At 40.4% G+C, this 16071-nt stretch overlaps 1 protein-coding gene across 1 annotated transcript; it reads right to left on the bottom strand.

Annotated features, from left to right (window-relative positions):
• Nucleotides 1-1196: 1196 nt before the first annotated feature.
• LOC121378610 (G-protein coupled receptor GRL101-like) lies at nt 1197-15768 on the bottom strand. The gene is made up of 6 exons (XM_041506868.1): nt 15645-15768; nt 12340-13920; nt 10656-10783; nt 9939-9990; nt 6612-6817; nt 1197-1304 (listed from the first exon to the last, which is right to left on the bottom strand). The coding sequence occupies exons 1-6, from the start codon at nt 15766-15768 to the stop codon at nt 1197-1199; spliced, it is 2199 nt and encodes a 732-aa protein (XP_041362802.1).
• Nucleotides 15769-16071: the final 303 nt, after the last annotated feature.

Here is a 16071-nt window from a genome sequence, read left to right as displayed (position 1 = left end):
CTGCTCACAGTTTTGTCATTTGTGATGTAAAACGATAGCTGCTATTATTTGGCCAACGAAAAGTATAAATGAGAGCAAGAGAAGTTGTTTAATTCCTACATTGGATATTGTAGATCAATCGCCATTCTCTTTGTCTAACAGGACTCTGAACTTTCAGACCAAATTTGCCAAATTGCTAATAATTACTTGTATTAGAACCCAGCTTAATCCTGCCCTATGACATTTTGTGTCTTTAACTATGTACAGTGATTAGACTTTAGCGAAAATTCCTGCACTCGCGCTTGAATCCTATTATTATCTTTAAACTATTTACAGTCAAAAGCAGAAGGGGCGGACTCAGGAAACAGTTTAGAGAGGGGACCAAGAGCAAAAGGGCACATGAAGAAACTCCCTGAAAAGGGCACCTCAATAAAATAATTGTTAAAAAGGGGACACTTTTAAGTTTTTTGGGGGAGCGACAGAGCCCACTGGTCTCCTCCCTTGGGTCCGCCCTTGAGCAGATGCGTGTGTAGGTAGGAGTCAAGATTGTAGACAGAAACGTTTTTGGGGGGTTGAGGTCGTGCTCCACAGGAAAATATATTTAAATAAAGAAAATTCATTTGGGGCAGGGGGTCAACACCCCTGACCCCCTGAAAAAGCTTAACATCTTGCACAGCCTTCTATGTACATTATGAATAATAATAGTTAGCGCCCTCTCACGTGCAGTCCATTTCAATATATATGTGTGTGTGTGTATATATATATATATATATATATATATATATATGGGGGGGGAGAGGGGGGGGGGGCAACCCACACTATGTATGTATGATTTTATAAAATGTAATATTAAAAACGAAAAAAGGTTTGATTGGGAGGTATGGACCCCCTGCCCCACCCCCTTATCTGCGCCACTGATATATGTTGGGTCCATGTGGTAATATATTGTGCCACATGATATACTCGAGCATACAAGGTACTCAGAACGCTTAGTCCAGTCCTATTGCTTGTGTTTGAGATGAATAAATGATCCCAATCCAATACATCGCCTGCGTTCAAATTGACTTGAAACCCGATCGCTGAAAACGACGAAGCATACACCAGTATTTGTGAATATGTTAACCCTGATGCCTTTGATTGTAAACATCCAAAGTGGTGAACATAGGTATGTGTGAACACCGAGTTAATGAACATAAATGGATCTCTTGGAGGCTAGATTAATAAAACGCCAACTTGTTCAGTATTGTTCCCAGGCCACGCTCTATCGCGTTTTCGTAGCATTCTTTTCCATCTTTGTCAAATGTAATACAAATACGAGAGGGCACCTGAAATTACAACAAAAATTGGTTATTCATTAGACACAATACAGTTACAATCAAACCTGCTATACTGGGAAAACCACATATTAAGAAGAAAAAACCCCAATCCAAAACAAACACCATCAGATAATGTTTCGTTGAACGAGTAAATAAACTAAGTAAGTAACTGAGTAAGTAAATTAAGTTCGTGTATTGGGGAACTGAGAGTTAACCACACCACTTTCTGATAACTTTACTCACAGTTCGTGTATTGGGGAACTGAGAGTTAACCACACCACTTTGTGATAACGTTACTCACAGTTCGTGTATTGGGGAACTGAGAGTTAACCACACCACTTTGTGATAACTTTACTCACAGTTCGTGTATTGGAGAACTGAGAGATAACCACACCACTTTGTGATAACTTTACTCACAGTTCGTGTATTGGGGAACTGACAGTTGACCACACCACTTTGTGATAACTTTACTCACAGTTCGTATATTAGGGAACTGCCATTAAACACACCACTTTGTGATAACTTTACTCACAGTTCGTGTATTGGGGAACTGAGAGTTAACCACACCACTGTGTGATAACTTTACTCACAGTTCGTGTATTGGGGAACTGACAATTAACCACACCACTTTGTGATAACTTTACTCACAGTTCGTGTATTGGGGAACTGAGAGTTAACCACACCACTTTGTGATAACTTTACTCACAGTTCGTGTATTGGGGAACTGAGAGTTAACCACACCACTTTGTGATAACTTAATCACAGTTCGTGTATTGGGGAACTGACAGTTAACCACACCACTTTGTGATAACTTTACTCACAGTGTATGAACGGAACTGTATAGTTTGTGGAAGTTGTGATTATGTACAGCGACCATTGGTCACTTGCTGTTGTCAAGATGTTTCACGGGTTAACTTATTATTAGTATTATTTAAAATTATATTTATTTTATGGGCTATAGCGAAGGGATCAATGATATAAATGGTTTGTTATTGTAACGATACACCATTTAGGGCTTGAAAATAAATTTTGTCACACTTGTTTTAGTCAGTTTTGTAAGCAGATCAGTACGGATAATGGCAAAAGGTTAAATTCAGCCGCGGTAAAAATCATTATTATATAGTCACTTGATATCTGTAAAACTTTATCTTGGTCAATTAGTAGATTTTGCTTTTGCTTTGTCAAGTGAATAAAATATTTTAGCCACTAAATTTAAATAAACAATTGGTGCAAAACATTTTTTTTTTCTCAGAATATTTACATTTTGGAACGTAAATACGAATTCTTGTGCTACTACATTGATATGTGATATCACACTTTTACTGATACTATCGATCATAGTATTATAAAGCATGTTAATTCTGAACTAAAATGAATGTCTGTGCACTAGATTCGAAACCTGCCAATTGACACTTTGGCTTTGTGTCAGAAAATAATTTTAGGGTACGTAATAAAAGCAAAACAGAACATAAGTGCCCCTTGACGGGGTTATTGGTTTGAAATCGTTCCAAACAGAACATAAGTGCCCCTTGTACGGGGTTATGGGTTTGAAATCGTTCCAAACAGAACATAAGTGCCCCTTGTAGGGGGTTATGGGTTTGAAATCGTTCCAAACAGAACATAAGTGCCCCTTGTAGGGGGTTATGGGTTTGAAATCGTTCCAAACAGAACATAAGTGCCCCTTGTAGGGGTTATGGGTTTGAAATCGTTCCAAAATGAACACTGCATTTCATGTCCATTGATACATTTTAATCAGCACTTTTCTTAAGCTGTGTCCTAACCGAACGCGAGCGATTATTTTAGAAATCAGTGATTTCAATTGCTACATCCTAACCGCACGCGTGCGACGCGACATATAAATCTGTCGCGTCGCGCGCGTGCAGTTAGGACGCGGCAATGGAAATCAACGATTTCTAAAATAATCGCTCACATCGCTCGCGTCGCTCGCTGCCGGTTAGGATAGAGCTTTACTGTTCTCTTTTTACAAATTATAAAAATGTAGTTTCCAAGATTTTAGAGTACGTAATTCACCCTTGGTATCTTCTGACAGAAACTCTGTGTTTTGAACTATATTTAATGGGTCGACGTTTCTGCAGGACGACTGTTGGTCCTCGTGTGCGCCATTTGTCCAGTTGAAAGTTACAATGTTTTTGTATATAAATACAAAATTGTTACACTAGTTTCGAACCTAAAATCTGACAGTACACGGTCTTAACTACCGGTTAAAGTGCTTCTAGTTTTGAAGAAGTCACGTTGGCAGAGTGGATAAGACGCTAGACTGGCAAATGTCATGCGAATCGGTGCAGTAGGTTCGAAACCTGCCAACTGACACTTTGTGTTTTTAAATATTACCATAGTGATGTTTAGTACAAAATTCATAGCTTAACGTTTGGTCAGTTCTGCATACAAATCAGCACTGGAGACAGGTGAGGAAAATGTTAAACAAATTGTTAGTAGCTTGGGGTAAAAACAAACAAACAACCAAAGTCCCACAAAACACCATTATTTCAATAACGAACTCCTATAGTGTAGCCTGTCACTCTGCCTAGTGGAATTGTCCAAACTCTGGAACATCTGCTTCCTATGATTGTCTCTGAATCCTGTATCCAACTCGTCCCAGACATGTTTAATATGTGACACATCTGGTGAGGATGCCAGCGGGTTCATACGCTGGATACCATTTTGTATGAGGAAATATGTTACAAGCCTGGCATGGTGGGGTCTGGCATTGTGAAAAAACAACCAACTCCAATGTCAGTTTGGTGACCTGACGGAAGAACTAAAGGCTAAAACATCTCGTCACTATACCTGATACTTATAGGAGGCCTATAGTGTACAGAAATTCCACCGCATACCACCAATAATTAATATTACTCTGCCATTTTGACCCTGTTTGACTTTGACATCTACAAACCGGCCTCGGTGGCGTCGTGGCAGGCCATCGGCCTACAGGCTGGTAGGTACTGGGTTCGGATCCCAGTCGAGGTATGGGATTTTTAATCCAGATACCGACTCCAAACCCTGAGTGAGTGCTCCGCAAGGCTCATTGGGTAGGTGTAAACCACTTGCACCGACCAGTGATCCATAACTGGTTCAACAAAGGCCATGGTTTGTGCTATCCTGCCTGTGGGAAGCGCAAATAAAAGATCCCTTGCTGCTAATCGGAAGAGTAGCCCATGTAGTGGCGACAGCGGGTTTCCTCGTAGAATATGTGTGGTCCTTAACCATATGTCTGATGCCATATAACCGTAAATAAAATGTGTTGAGTGCATCGTTAAATAAAACATTTCTTTCTTTCTTTCTTTTTTTGACATCTACAAATCTCGCACCTGGACAATAGAGACGGATTCTGGCGTAGTTCAACTGCAGAAAACGCCCAAACTCATCTGTGAATAGTACCCTCCGCTATTCAGCAAGTGTTTAGCGTGTGTGACGTCTACACCTGTCTTTATGTGCTGTTCGAAAGCTGGGAGACGATCTGCTTGCGAGATCAAATGTTGGCTCGTAGACGATCCCGGCTTGTCTGGTCAGAGACCTATGCACCTGTTGCAACTTCAATTGATCCACAAGACAGTGACAGTGCGTTGACGTAATGTCATGTGTACAAGTTACGGTATTGACGAAACTGGTCACTTGGAACGGTTGCCAGTTTGCATACAGGCAATTCTGTGTGTCACATTTCTTTGAGAAAAACCCTTTCAAGTATGTCTAAGAAACAGAATACTAGTGTCTTTGAGATAATAGTCATATCGTTAAACAACTCGTAAGATAAATGGTATCAAACGGCCATTCGTATTTTTCTCTATTCATCCTATGGCAAAACATTTAACAGATAAACATATTATTCAAAGCAAGAAAATGTAAATAAATTATAATTTTAATTATTTTTAAAAGGTTATATTTGCCGGAAACACGTTAAAATGGCTTTAAACTCAGATTATCCCTTTACGTAGACAGCGATACCTATATACCACCTTCATACTTCGTTTAGATGACCGAAAACAAAGGCTTAATGACGTTCACAGAACAGGAGTACGCAATTGGATTACAACTGACTAAACAGTTGGTTTTATGAAAATCAGATTTGAAGAAAAACTGGCAAAAGTATTTTCTATTGCAAGCATATTTCAGTATGCCTAATGTCCATACATCTTCTATACAACAGCATTATTTCGGAACTACACAATCTTCTTTCAAAAGGAGTCAAAATGGATTAAAAAAATTATTTTTACCTGGTAGCGATGAATAAACTGTTTGAATATGTCTGTTCCTTTTTATTTATATATATAAATTTTGGTTGTGCTAATGTGGGATGGATTGTTTTTGCTAGAACAATAATTTATATTTTGTATTTTTGCCTAGAAAGAAGATAAATATGATCAAACTTACTCGGACTAAAACGTTCGACTGAACTGGAAGTACGTGATCGCCGCTTAAATTAGTCACAGATTCCGGAAAATTGTAAAAACTATACAGTTTTGTTCATATACTGTGTCGCCTGTCGTGGACTGATTCGTGCTGGGTCTGCCTAGCGTAAACCAAACGGGGTGGAAGTACAAAACGAATGGGCACATAGCAATAGAAGGCCATGTTCTGGGAGACAAAACGGGTATTTTCTCTAATGCATTAGGGTTAAATACTCCCACCAACCTTCGTCAGGTTCGACCCTGTTGTGTAGTAAACAAACAATTTGACATGTACAAAATAATGTTATTATTAAGGATATTCTGTTATTTGTTTTTCGTTCATCGAAGCCGTTCACACACAAGTTTGCCGGTGATTTGCTTTGTTAATATCCAGATGAACGTAAAAGAAATAACAGATAGTACTTATAATTAAATTTTAAACATACCTACAAATAATAACGCTAATGTTCATGTTTTATTTTGATTTTTTTTTTATTGTAAACTATAACGTTCAACAAGACAAAATACCAATATAAAGTGACGTCATCCCTGACAGCGTTGCTTTTACTTTCCTTGAACAATTAATAAATTAGGGTTGCTACCACTGGATCAATTTGATGACGTTCAGTAGCGTATCTACGGAACATAGCGAATATGGCAAGCTCTGAAATTGAGCCCCTGGCCAAACATCTGACACCCATCTTTTAAGTAACGTCCGAGTTTAATAGAAACTAATCAGTGCCGCCCCCCCCCCCCCCCCTTCAAGTGACGCCCATGGCACGTGTCATACCTGACATACGCGCCATACCCTAGGTACGCCTCTGATGACTTTCATAATTATAATGAATGTAAGAGAAATTTAATTATAAGATAATAATAATAATAGTAATATAAATAATAAAGTGCCTACATTGCCCGTCATCTTGACAAAGAGTTTGATTGGTCGGTGCTGATCGGTGTCGACGTCCAATGAGGGTAGAGCGGACATGACGTTGCCACACACCCACTGCACGTGATTGGGCGACAACATCCCGTTTCGCATGAGATCTCGCATCGGCTTCATGCCCGGGTCGGGGTCACCCGCGTAGACAAGATGGTCGCTCACTGTCTCACTCACTGGATGCAGGAAAGGAAAGGAATGTTATCGGTTGGAACGAGAAAAAACAAAGCCATCGAGTCAATTAATGATGAGTTATTTGACTGCACCTCAGGCGAGCGTTTTGCACCTGAATTACACAGGGGTCTGCCGAAAGTTGAAACTAGAAATTTGAATGTCCAAACCCAAATAAATGAGTTTCAGTCGTTTAAATGCGGCATTTTCAGCCTTGTAAGCTGCCATTCCCAGGGTGCAACATCAAAATAAAAACATTAACTGTCTTTATACAGCGACCCGTTTCACAAACCAACGTGTCTATGACTAACAAATGATTAGTATAGTTAGAAATAGTAAAATTATTGTCGTCGGCTATTTTTCGCTCTAGCCAGTGCACCTTGACTGGTATACCAAACGCTGTGGTGTGTGCTATCCTGTCTGTGGAATGGCGCATATAAAAAATCCCTTTCTACTAATGGAAAAATGTAGCAGGTTTTCTCTTTAAGATTATATGTAAAAAAATTACCAAATGTTTGACATCCAGTAGCCGATGATTAATAAATCAATGTGCTCTAGTGGTGTCATGAAACAAAACAAACTATTATTGTCGTTATATCCTTTTCGTCCTTTTCATGATCAATATTTCAAATAGATGTGATTTATCTGTGTAAAATACGGCAGGGTTTAATGCTAACAAATTTAAAGTAACAATATTTTGTGATATTAGCACCAGAACGCATTCGTACAGACGATCATCGGTTGAAGACTGAAAACAAAACTCGCTACTTTCAACGCTGTGTCTGTATAAGACTTAATTCAAACGACGTAACTAGCGGCATCTCAACAAAAACTGTCTAATTTACAATAACACAATAGGTTTTACGCCAGACTGTTTTGCAAGGAACAAGGTATTTTGTTACATTAATTTACATTTAATTAACTGGCGTATTCACTGAACTCTCACAACTTTACGATCTCGCAGTGCAATGCTAAAAGACTTGCAAAGAGGATGCTTTGTTGTCTAGCAGAGCCCAAGAGAGCTTGGTGAATTATGCGCCTGATGATTATCTGATGCCTACACATTTAAAGACACAATGTTAGATCTTATATCATCTTCAAAAGTATGTAGATATATTGTAATCAGTTTTTGTGATAAAGTTATCATTGTTAAATAGCTATCCACTAGACAAAACCAAGTTACCTGTGGGGAGGTATGTTAAATAGCTATACACTAGACAAAACCAAGTTACCTGTGGGGAGGTAAGTTGAAATAGCTATGCACTAGACAAGACCAAGTTACCTGTGGGGAGGTATGTTAAATAGCTATACACTAGACAAAACCAAGTTACCTGTAGGGAGGTAAGTTGAAATAGCTATGCACTAGACAAGACCAAGTTACCTGTGGGGAGGTATGTTAAATAGCTATGCACTAGACAAGACCAAGTTACCTGTGGGGAGGTATGTTAAATAGCTATGCACTAGACAAGACCAAGTTACCTGTGGGGAGGTATGTTAAATAGCTATGCACTAGACAAGACCAAGTTACCTGTGGGGAGGTATGTTAAATAACTATGCACTAGACGAGACCCAGTTACCTGTGGGGAGGTAAGTTGAAATAACTATGCACTAGACAAGACCCAGTTACCTGTGGGGAGGCAAGTTGAAATAACTATGCACTAGACAAGACCCAGTTACCTGTGGGGAGGCAAGTTGAAATAACTATGCACTAGACGAGACCCAGTTACCTGTGGGGAGGCAAGTTGAAATAACTATGCACTAGACGAGACCCAGTTACCTGTGGGGAGGTACGTTGAAATAACTATGCACTAGACGAGACCCAGTTACCTATGGGGAGGTATTTTCAAATAACTATGCACTATACGATACCCAGTTACCTGTGGGGAGGCAAGTTGAAATAACTATGCACTAGACAAGACCCAGTTACCTGTGGGGAGTTAAGTTGAAATAACTATGCACTAGAAAACACCCAGTTACCTATGGGGAGGTAAGTTGAAATAACTATGCACTAGACAAGACCCAGTTACCTGTGGGGAGGTATGTTGAAATAACTATGCACTAGACAAGACCCAGTTACCTGTGGGGAGGTAAGTTGAAATAACTATGCACTAGACAAGACCCAGTTACCTGTGGGGAGGTACGTTGAAATAACTATGCACTAGACGAGACCAAGTTACCTGTAGGGAGGTAAGTTGAAATAACTATGCACTAGACGAGACCAAGTTACCTGTGGGGAGGTAAGTTGAAATAACTATGCACTAGACGAGACCAAGTTACCTGTGGGGAGGTATGTTGAAATAACTATGCACTAGACGAGACCCAATTACCTGTGGGGAGGTATGTTGAAATAACTATGCACTAGACGAGACCCAGTTACCTGTGGGGAGGTAAGTTGAAATAACTATGCACTAGACAAGACCCAGTTACCTGTGGGGAGGTAAGTTGAAATAACTATGCACTAGACAAGACCCAGTTACCTGTGGGGAGGTAAGTTGAAATAACTATGCACTAGACAAGACCAAGTTACCTGGGGGAGGTATATTAAAATAACTATGCACTAGACAAGACCCAGTTACCTGTGGGGAGGTACGTTGAAATAACTATGCACTAGACAAGACCAAGTTACCCGTGGGGAGGTATATTAAAATAACTATGCACTAGACAACACCCAGTTACCTATGGGGAGGTATGTTCAAATAACTATGCACTAGACAAGACCCAGTTATCTGTGGGGAGGTAAGTTGAAATAACTATGCACTAGACAAGACCCAGTTACCTGTGGGGAGGTAAGTTGAAATAACTATGCACTAGACAAGACCCAGTTATCTGTGGGGAGGCAAGTTGAAATAACTATGCACTAGACAAGACCCAGTTACCCGTGGGGAGGTATATTAAAATAACTATGCACTAGACAACACCCAGTTACCTGTGGGGAGGTACGTTGAAATAACTATGCACTAGACGAGACCCAGTTACCTGTGGGGAGGTACGTTGAAATAACTATGCACTAGACGAGACCCAGTTACCTGTGGGGAGGCAAGGTGAAATAACTATGCACTAGACAAGGCCCAGTTACCTGTGGGGAGGTATGTTGAAATAACTATGCACTAGACGAGACCAATTTACCTGTGGGGAGGTATGTTGAAAGGTGGAGAGCTGTTGCTGGCTCCTTCTTTGCCTAAATCGTCACAAAATATACAAGTAGATAGCATAGGTTAGTAACTAGACTAGTTAGTCATAGACAGTGTAATGTCATAACGTGTCATATATGCGCGAATCTAGGATGTTTTGCTGGTATAATATTTGTTGATTACTGCAATTTACAAGAGTTTGTGCTAGGACAATTAATAGACAGTCATTAACAAAGGAAATAGCAAAGACAAAGATTAGTAGGATAAACGTCATTTTAAAAAATGTATATATACAGGCACTGTGGTTTTGGCGTCGAATCCACACTGGTCCAGATGGATTTTATTCTTTTTAAAATATATTTTCCGTAGAAGCATTATCAGTACCCCCTTAAAATTATGCTCGCCACAGTATATACGCCCAGATGTAATTTCCTGAACACGCACATGATATTGTTTTAATCCACACGAGCAGACGACAGTCCTCACCATGGGTGAGTATTTTTGTTTTATTTATATACTGACCGATTTGTTTTCACAAAATTCACATACAAATTATTTTCAGAACAGTTTTCCTTTAAACTTTAACGTTGAGTCAAACTGGAATTTTTGTTAAAAACACCAACAAAATGTGATATCTATGTGTCATAAATATTTACCTGCAATGGTGTATATAGTAAAACCTACACTATTTGTGAATTAGTTGTAAATTTACCTTTTTGTGGAACAAGGAAGGAATTGTGTAGATAAACGGGTTTATGGCGGAATTTACGGGAAGAACGAACACTGCGACCCAGGCGTAGATATCTCCTCCAATATCCACACCATTCATAGCAGCTAGTCCTGTAACATGTTAAACACACATAAGCTACCAATATCCACACCATGCATAGCAGCTAGTCCTGTAACATGTTAAACCACACATAAGCTACGAATATCCACACCATTCATAGCAGCTAGTCCTGTAACATGTTAAAACACACATAAGCTACCAATATCTACACCATGCATAGCAGTTAGTCCTGTAACATGTTAAAGCACACACAAGTTACCAATATCCACACCATTCATAGCAGTTAGCCCTGTAACATGTTAAACACACATAAGCTACCAATATCCACACCATTCATAGCAGTTAGCCCTGTAACATGTTAAACACACATTATCCCAATATCTACACCAGTCATAGCAGCTAGTCCTGTAACATGTTAAACACACATAAGTTACCAATATCTATATTATTCATATCAACTAACCCTGTAACATATATTTTTTAAATATATACAGTAAACGTATTCATCTAACGTATAATGTAAACAGAACATTTATAAGTTGCCACTTGTAATAATTCAGTTGTTTTATTTATGTACGATTTAAAGGTGCTAAATCAAAGTTGCAATAATATCGTTTCCCGCAAAAAATATTTATTAATTTTTGCTTTGAAACATAGTTTATACCTTCAGCTATATGCCTATAAAAATACAACCAACTAATTCCATTTACTAATAGGAAAAAAGTATTTTAGGGGAATTTTAAGAGCGTGTCACATGCATTAACTACAGTAGTGACGTCACTGTTTTATGCGTACACATTCAACACTTATTGTTTTCATAATTCTTTGCAGACAACTGACAAAGAAACAAAGATGGTGCCCATGATATATTTAACTACAAATTATTTGGGAAACCACTCTTGTCGTCCAGTAAAATACTTTTAAAACTTATTATTCTTGAGTTTATAAAAATATTGTGCGTGAGACCACTTAATTTGTAGTTATATGTATTACAAATAAATGTGAAAAATAAAGTATTGTAGTTTCAGCTTTGACATATGACTTTTAAAAGGTACTTGTAAGTTTCAAATAGGCGATGAAATGTCACTTGAGTAGTGATACTAAAAAGGTGACCCTATTGCCCATAGTTTTTACAATAGTTCAGTAGATACATTATCGCTATTGATATTTATCGATGCTGCTACTGCTACTAATACTATACTCCTGTTCCTACTACTGCTACTGCTACTACTACTACTACTACTACTACTACTACTACTACTACTACTACTACTACTACTACTACTACTACTACTACTTATAATACTACTGCTACTGCTACTATTAATACTAATAATGTTGCTATTCCTACTACTACTACTACTTCTACTACTACTATTACTACTAATACCACCACCACTACTACTACTACTACTACTACTACTACTACTACTACTACTACTACTACTACTACTTATAATACTACTGCTACTGCTACTATTAATACTAATAATGTTGCTATTCCTACTACTACTACTACTACTACTACTACTACTACCACCACCACTACTACTACTGCTACTGCTGTTGTTACTGTTACTGCTACTTCTACTGCTACGTGACGTACCCATGACACAGATAGGAAACCAGCAGCTGAAGTTTGTGAGGACGATCAGCGACAGTTTCCTGGCGACCTTCATATCCTGGTCAGATCTCTTCTTGCTCTGAATGAGCGACATGTTCGTCATCGTCTTGTAGATCGCGATCTGACCGATGGCGGTGAAGAGGAACGCCACGAAGTTGAACCCGATGAAGAGTGACGTGGAAAACAACCAACCAGGAAGCCGTTCACTCGAAAGGGGCAGGGCCAGGCAGACGCCATTTTGACCAAACAGGTTCCACTGATCCATTGGAGGGGTGAGCGGGACCATCACTGTTGCTATCATAGCAGCCCAGACAACAACCGACACGATCATTGTACATTTAGGACGGAATCGTACTTGACCCAGGGGAAAACGAACGACCAGGAATCGGTCCAGTGTTATGAGGCACACGAAGATACTCGACCCCAAAGAGGACACCGTGGAGAGGAAACCAGCCAGCTTACAGAAGGAGCTGTTTCTCCATCTCCATTCGTAAAACAGATACGTGTCTCGGTAGGTTGTGTCTGCCACGCAGATGATTAACATGTAAATACCCATGCAGAAGTCTGTGAAGGCTAAATTGGTGACAAAGACTCCAAACGTCCGTCCTATTGATGAACTGTCAAAACATATTCTGAAAATAATTACTGTGGCATTCCCAGTTAAAGCCATGATGCTAAACACCCAGAGAAGAACTCTGAAGGAATTCTTTTGTAAAAGATCTTCACACGACGAAATGGAGTCTTCTGGTGCTATGCATTCATCGCGGTCGAGTAATATTCCTTTCCAGAATGCACCACAACAAAACGTCTGAGATGAAGCATAAACCACGTGGATTTCAATAAGATCTCTAAATTGACCGCTATAAAACGTTCTAATGTTATTATCTCTGATGTCCAGGTATAACAGTTTGTTAAGACCACTGAATGATTTCTTTTCCATTACATCCAAGTAACAATTTGAAATATTCAAAAACTGCAGCATCACTAATGGCTGGAATACAAGACTTTCCAATGTTCCCAAAACGGTGTGAGATAAATCAAGAAATTCCAGTTTATCAAGTCCTAAAAATGCCCGCTGTTCGATATGACTCAATTTTAAGTTGTTTGTGAGGTTTAGAAATCTCAGGTTAGGTAAGAATTTGAAAACACCAGTTCTCAAAACTGTTATGTTATTGAAGCTGAGATCTAAAAAGTACAAATTAGGAAGTTTGAGATTCACTGGAACAGACGTCTGATTTGTGGCTGACAAATTGAGATGGGCCAACCAGCTCAACTCCATTGAGATATTCGAGACGTAGTATTCTGTGACTGCCCCCAGGAACACGTGGCTTAGGTCCAAGGCTCTCGTGTCTGGGTGGAAGTTGGTCCAGCTCCTGTTGTATCTGCTGGAATCCGTGCACTGTACGACCCTGCCCGTACACGTACAGCCCGGCGGACAGAACTCGTCCTGGTCACAGTACAGCTCATCCTGGCCGTCAGCGCAGTGTCGAGTGCCGTCACAGACGTCTTGTAGCCGAATACAGACGCCGTCACACCGGAAGTAGTTGGGACAGGTGAAGTACCCTGCAATATGAAGTAGCAATCTGTTAGCCTGAGGTCGTCGTACTTAACCTAAACATCGAGTGACGGCACATCAGGGAATCGTACTTAACCTAAACATCGAGTAACGGCACATCAGGGCGTCGTACTTAACCTAAACATCGAGTAACGGCACATCAGGTCGTCGTACTTAACCTAAACATCGAGTGACGGCACTTCAGGGCGTCGTACTTAACCTAAACTTCGAGTGACGGCACATCAGGGAATCGTAGTTAACCTAAACATCGAGTAACGGTACATCAGGGAATCGTACTTAACCTAAACATCGAGTAACGGTACATCAGGTCGTCGTACTTAACCTAAACATCGAGTAACGGTACATCAGGGAATCGTACTTAACCTAAACATCGAGTAACGGTACATCAGGTCGTCGTACTTAACCTAAACATCGAGTAACGGTACATCAGGGAATCGTACTTAACCTAAACATCGAGTAACGGTACATCAGGGCGTCGTACTTAACCTAAACATCGAGTAACGGTACATCAGGGAATCGTACGCAACCCAAACTGGTGGGGTCACAATACATCAGGAAATCGTAGTCAACCTAAACTAGTGTGGTCACAATACACCAGGGAATCGTACTCAACCTAAACTGGTGGGGTCACAATACACCAGCGAATCGTACTCAACCTAAACTGGTGTGGTCACAGTACACCAGGGAATCGTACTCAACCTAAACTAGTGGGGTCACAGTACACCAGGGAATCGTACTCAACCTAAACTGGTGGGGTCACAGTACACCAGGGAATCGTATTCAACCTAAACTGGTGGGGTCACAATACACCAGGGAATCGTACTCAACCTAAACTGGTGGGGTCACAGAACACCAGGGAATCGTACTCAACCTAAACTGGTGGGGTCACAATACACCAGGGAATCGTACTCAACCTAAACTAGTGGGGTCACAATACACCAGGGAATCGTACTCAACCTAAACTGGTGGGGTCACAATACACCAGGGAATCGTACTCAACCTAAACTGGTGGGGTCACAATACACCAGGGAATCGTACTCAACCTAAACTGGTGGGGTCACAGTACATCAGGGAATCGTACTCAACCTAAACTGGTGGGGTCACAATACATCAGCGAATCGTACTCAACCTAAACTGGTGGGGTCACAATACACCAGGGAATCGTACTCAATCTAAACTGGTCGGGTCACAATACATCAGGGAATCGTACTCAACCTAAACTGGTGGGGTCACAATACACCAGGGAATCGTACTTAATCTAAACTAGTGGGGTCACAATACATCAGGGAATCGTACTTAATCTAAACTAGTGGGGTCACAATATATCATTTAAATTTTATTTGTGAATAAAACAAAAACCGTATTTTCTAATTTTAACGTATAAGAAAATTACAGACGTGTAATTATAGGCGATTTTACCGGTAAACTCCTGATATTATGATAGGGACTGATTTTTGTATATATACCGAGTCAAATTAAAAACTTCACAACCGTTTCATCTTGGCTAATTAGCAAATATGGCAGAAGAACGTGTTAAATAAGATATTTCGATGCGCCCACAGCATTCATTAAAACCACAAACGGTTCAAATTGGTAATTCACAAGAAGGATCGTCTGATGAAATCACAGGTTCAGTAGCGCGTATGCCCTCCATGTGTACCCACAACTGCAAGGCAATGCCTGATGCGTGTAAAGACTGCATTATGGATACGGCGCCACTGTTCCACTAATGAGGCACCAAGTTCCTGCAAAGTCTGTGGAGGGGTCCTGAGAGTGCGCAGGCGTTTTCCCAGCACATCCCAGACGTGCTCGATGGGATTCAGGTCGGGCGACATCTAAGGCCAATCCATGACATTGATGCCCGCGTTCCTCAGGCAATCCCATGTCAAGATGGCAGTGTGGGGTCTGGCGTTATCATGCTTAAAGATCAGGCCTGGACCATGAGCTGCCATGAAGGGCACAAGTTCCTGGGCCAGCACCTGGTCACAGTATGCAGCAGAGTTGAGGTTGCCACGGATGACAGGAAGTCGAGAAGGTCCATTTCCACAGAAAGCACCCCAAACCATTACACCTCCCAATCTGTCAACTTCACTGACACAACAGTGAGCATGCCATGACGTTCACCACGTCGTGTCCAA

The sequence above is a fragment of the Gigantopelta aegis genome, chromosome 8 (genome assembly GCF_016097555.1).
Source record: "Gigantopelta aegis isolate Gae_Host chromosome 8, Gae_host_genome, whole genome shotgun sequence".
Lineage (NCBI taxonomy): Eukaryota > Metazoa > Mollusca > Gastropoda > Neomphalida > Peltospiridae > Gigantopelta > Gigantopelta aegis.
The sequence above is the reverse complement of the archived record's forward strand: the minus strand, read 5'-3'. Positions and strand labels throughout refer to the sequence as shown.